At 41.7% G+C, this 4,976-nt stretch overlaps 1 protein-coding gene across 3 annotated transcripts; it reads left to right on the forward strand.

The window, feature by feature from the left end:
• The first annotated feature begins 1,166 nt into the window (after window positions 1-1,166).
• Window positions 1,167-4,756, forward strand: LOC147890598 (formate dehydrogenase 1, mitochondrial-like). Of its 3 annotated transcripts, none has more exons than XM_087390484.1 (8): window positions 1,167-1,325; window positions 1,858-2,029; window positions 2,213-2,398; window positions 3,103-3,305; window positions 3,453-3,604; window positions 3,691-3,815; window positions 4,020-4,132; window positions 4,362-4,756. In XM_087390484.1, the coding sequence occupies exons 1-8, from the start codon at window positions 1,230-1,232 to the stop codon at window positions 4,473-4,475; spliced, it is 1,161 nt and encodes a 386-aa protein (XP_087246610.1). In that variant the 5' UTR covers window positions 1,167-1,229; the 3' UTR covers window positions 4,476-4,756. The 3 variants fall into 3 exon arrangements, with proteins under 3 accessions (XP_087246610.1, XP_087246612.1, XP_087246611.1); XM_087390486.1 differs by having other exon boundaries at window positions 1,250-1,374; XM_087390485.1 differs by lacking the exon at window positions 1,167-1,325 and adding an exon at window positions 1,392-1,678.
• Window positions 4,757-4,976: the final 220 nt, after the last annotated feature.

Here is a 4,976-nt window from a genome sequence, read left to right on the forward strand (position 1 = left end):
TCACATAGCTAGACATTGCTTGTCCATTAGGCCAATGGTGAGTGCTATTTGAATTCGACCTTGACAAAGCATACAATAGGATAAGATAGGATTTCAAAAATCTTTGATGTGCTATTTAACTGCAACGGTTAATAGTTCATGTAAGCAGAGATGTAGGAGAGGGTGTGAGGATTATAATATGCTATCTGCCTTGGAGCCATATAGGACCGAGTGGTTGTAATAAGACAATGTACAAGAAAGTACAAAGGTTAGCCTTCCTTTCAAAAGGTGGAATGTATAAAAGGCTAGACATTTGACTTTGGCCTTCATTGTGTACTTGCAATTTTTGGAATGGAAGCTCTCTCATTCTCTTCATTCTCTTGTTCTTTGAGACTTCTTGCTTCCATTGTTGTTGCCTTATGAGTGCCACGCTCCTACCTTCATAGTTCCCTTGCCCTTCTCATTCCCATTCCCTTCTCTACTCCCCCCTTCCCTTCTTTCCTCTTCCCCTTCTCGCTCTCATTGAATCACATGAACACAATCCAGTAGACGCTTGGGTGACACAAGTGCGAGGCTCATGCATACAAAGGTCTCACAAGAAGTTTCTCTAGAGTGGAGACTCTGATGGTATTCTTCCAAGATCCCCATGACATGTGAGTCACCACAAGATACTACACATTTTTGGCACCATTGCCGAGGAGTTCAAGGTATGCTTTTGTATTGCATTCTACCATCAACCACCCATTGTACAATGATTTCTAGAGTAACTAGGAATATTATTAGTGGAGTATAGGATTGGATTGAAGAGAGAAAGTGTGTGTTTGAAGTAGAAAAAGTGAAAACTATAATTTTTGCCCTATGGTGTTTTTGATGTTGGTGCTCCTTAGAACCACTGTATTTGAACTTGCTTAGGGTAACTACAGCTTGGAAGTATTTAAGGATCATATTCCACAAGTCTTCATGCACTCCCCCCCACCCCTTGTCCCTCCCCCCCCTCCGCACGGGCCTATGTTGACACGTAGTAGATGTTCTTCCGTGCGAGGAATTAAACGCAACCGGCTAGCCGCTCTCGCATGGGTGAGTGTCCAAACCGCGCGAGGTGCCCCACCTCCAAGAAAGGTTGATGCACTTGAAATATCTCCATATGAGATGTGCACGAAGAGTTTGGATGCGAGAGGAACACTTCCACATCATCATCATCTTTATCAACCACCATCACCGCCACCTTTTGACACACCCAAGGTCTAGCTATGGCGATCTTCTCGCGTTCCTCAGCACCTGCCCTGCTCAAAGTCCTCCGTGCCTTCAACCCTTGCCCTTCTCTCCCCTTCTCCACCTCCTCCGACGTACGTACCTTTGCTCTCCCCCCTTTGTCCTCCCCTTCCTTTACTAGAGGTAGGTTGCACTCGTAGAGAGAATTGAGCGATCCCGATTGGGATAGAGCTTAATCTCCTGCTATATACCAAATTGGCTGCGCACTTGCGATCGATAAAAGGATAAGTAATCGTATATAATTCACCCAACATAGCTAGACTTGGTTAGTAGATCGTGGCGAGTAAGCTGATTCCATGATAGGGGATAGAAAAAATAATTGTTAAGCGCTGCTGATTATACTCCTGCGACACTGGTCAAGATGGAACAAAGAGACCCAGAGCGAAGACCTGCTGGGAAGAATTTCCCGCACCTTCGCAAAGACAAGGTTTAGTAAGCGAACGTCTGATCAAAGTTGCATGAACGGATTCTCCATGAGCAACTCAAATTACACAATTCAACGCACTGTAGTAAAGTTGGAAGGGACTAAAATTGTTCTTGATTTTCAAGCTTGAAATCGTAAGCAGCTTTAACGTTTTTTTGTGTTTTCGTTGTTTCAACGACCAGAGCGGTGCGGGGGTCAAAAAGATAGTTGCTGTGTTATACAAGGGTAATGAATATGCGGCACTGAATTCCAATTTTTTGGGTTGTACTGAAAATGCACTTGGCATCCGAGACTGGCTCCAGTCAAAGGGCCACGAGTATGTGGTCACCGCAGATAAGGAAGGACCAGAGTGTGGTATGACACTTCAAGCCCCAGTAACTCACGGTTAACACGTATTGGAAATACTTTCTGACTTTGTAAATATTTGAGGACTTTAGACAAGATCAAAGTAGCAAGATGTTCCCTTTCAATAATCTGTACAAGCATCTGAAAAATTGCGTTACTTAATGAAGTTCTCTTTGATGTGATTTCTACCAGAGTTGGAAAGGCATATACCAGATATGCATGTTCTTATAAGCACGCCCTTCCATCCGGCATACATGACAGCAGAAAGAATTAAGAAGGCAAAAAATTTAGAGTTGCTCCTGACTGCAGGAGTGGGATCTGACCATGTCGATCTTAATGCAGCAGCTGCTGCAGGTGTTACTGTGGCTGAAATTACAGGTACGGCTCTCTATGATCCTTGGAATTTCAAGTTGAATTGACTGTTTTGAATATTGGTCAGTCCGTCATCATGCAGAGGAACAAAAGTGGTTTTACTCCAGCTGTAAGGCATCTCGAGCCTGCCATGTGGAAAGAAAGGGAGGGCGGAGCTCTGCATAGCTTAGAACATAGTCTCAATTACACAGAGAGAACACTCTGATCATACCTAGAACGGTCCACTTGCTGTTCATTGATAGAATTTCTACAGATATATTTTAGATCGCTTAATGCATTGGCAAAGGATTATGGCTGCAAAAACATGCATCTGTTGTCTTAAAACTTTCGACAATGGTACAAACTGTTTATAGTTGTTTGCAAGGCAAATTTTAATATAGGGCTGGCATTCTCATGCAAAGGAAATAGGCCAACTTATTGTGAAAATTTCTTATCTGGTTTAGACAGAATAAGAAAGTCGATGTGACGTTTATAGAGACTCAACGCAGTGGAGAAGGATGTTATCATGTTAACACAATGTGCACCGGCAGTTATACGTGCACTGGACAATAATTTTGAAAGATTTTGGACGGCTTATTGGTGTCACGTGGCTCTTTGAATGCAAAAAAGGCACAAATAATAAACTATTCTACATTTACAGGCGTAAGTCACTTAGAGAGCTGTTCACTTGCTTTACTGAAATATACTCTACTGGCTGGGGGGTTTTCCAGGAAGTAATATTGTTTCTGTAGCAGAAGATGAACTGATGCGGATTTTGATACTCCTCCGGAACTTTTTACCTGGTTGGAAGCAAATATGTGAAGGAGACTGGAATGTGGCAGCTCAAGCATACAGAGCTTATGATTTAGAAGGGAAAACTGTTGGAACTGTTGGATGTGGTCGTATTGGGAAAGAACTACTGAAGCGATTGAAGGTATCCAGAAGATAACGTACTGTTGATTTTTTGTTTAAAATTTGAAAGCTTCACGACTTTTCCATATAAGCCTATTTAGCTGAAGGGGAAGGGTGCGTTTGTGTGTTGACTGAACTGATCTCAGAGACATTTTTGTTTTGAAATTAGGCATTCAAGTGCAATCTCCTGTATTATGATAAATTTTCTGCGGGAGCAGAGTTTGAGCAGGAGACAGGTGCAACATGGGAGAAAGATCTAGATACAATGCTGCCCAAATGTGATGTGGTTGTGATCAATGTCCCACTTACTGAGAAAACAAAGTGAGGGTCATTGGTTTATGCTTGTATTTTGTCACCGATTCCCTTTTTGTCATTTGCATCATGACTCACATGTGATGTGTGATCAGGTCCCTCATGAACAAAGAGCGAATAGGAAAGATGAAGAAAGGAGCCATCATAGTGAATAATGCTCGTGGAGCTATCATGGACAGGGATGCTCTCGTAGAGGCATTGGAAAGTGGCCATTTGGCAGGTATGACAATTGCATGTCTGAATTTTAAAAGTTGGAAAGCCACAATATCATCAGTTATGAGACATCACAATATTCAAATATTCACAGCAGGAGAGAAAATGGGAATTCCTTTAGATAAATTCAAGCGATATTTCTAACATGTTGGAAAAGTATGCTATTGAACTTTTCATCTATGCTCACCACTCTCGTACAATTTCGGAATAGGTTATGGTGGGGATGTGTGGTATCCCCAACCAGCTCCAAAAGATCATCCATGGCGTTCTATGCCTTACCACGCCATGACCCCTCATGTCTCTGGTACCTCCATTGATGCCCAGGTATGCATATTTTAAAAGAGAGAAACCAGTTTTTAGCTGATTTCCCTTTCGTACCAGGTGGAATTCCTCTTGAGATTTCCTGACTACCTTATGTTAGAAGTTGTCACTATAGCAGATAGGTTGGGTTTGAATCAGATGAATTTTACAAGCTTGCTGCTTTGGTTCAGAAATGTGTCTGCTTCTAGTGTTGTTACTCAGTCAATATATGTAATCTTTGTGGTGATGACAGAAAAGGTATGCTGCCGGAGTCAAGGACACATTGGACCGCTATTTCAAAGGGGATAGTTTCCCTGATGCGAACTATATAGTGAAGAATGGACAAATAGCAAGTCAGTATCTGTAAGTTTCTACTGACTGGGTTTTTTCTGTATCATCCTTCTTGCTACAGAATAAAGCCTCTGAAACTGGGTCCTTCAAAAATCCATGACCGAAAATGTACATATCTTGTCAATGATTCCCTTGGAAGTGTTTTGTTACTCAGTTCTTCTACAGCCCTGTCATCTACATTCAGTTTGTTCTCAGCCCAAGAAAGAGTTGGACAGAGGGTGCTTAATCCTTATACAGGAAACCGTTTTTCAGCCAATTAATGAGCTATTACAGTTTGAGAAATCTAGAAAGGGCTGTGGATTTATAACGCTTGTGAAGTGTTTCTTTGGTGCTTGCAAAGTTTTTGTTGCAAGTAATTTGATTCTATGAACGCAGTAGTGAGTGTGAGTACCTAATGCAAGAATTAATTGTGGTAGTGAGCGGCATCATGTTTTTAAATAGGATAAAGATTTTCAGCTTTGGCTGTGGTAATGAATTATGAATTATAATCACCTCTTTTCCACATCATACACAAAGC

This window comes from Dipteris shenzhenensis, chromosome 19 (genome assembly GCF_047967505.1).
Source record: "Dipteris shenzhenensis isolate YYH24624 ecotype China chromosome 19, Dip_SZ_1.0, whole genome shotgun sequence".
NCBI classification, from domain to species: domain Eukaryota; kingdom Viridiplantae; phylum Streptophyta; class Polypodiopsida; order Gleicheniales; family Dipteridaceae; genus Dipteris; species Dipteris shenzhenensis.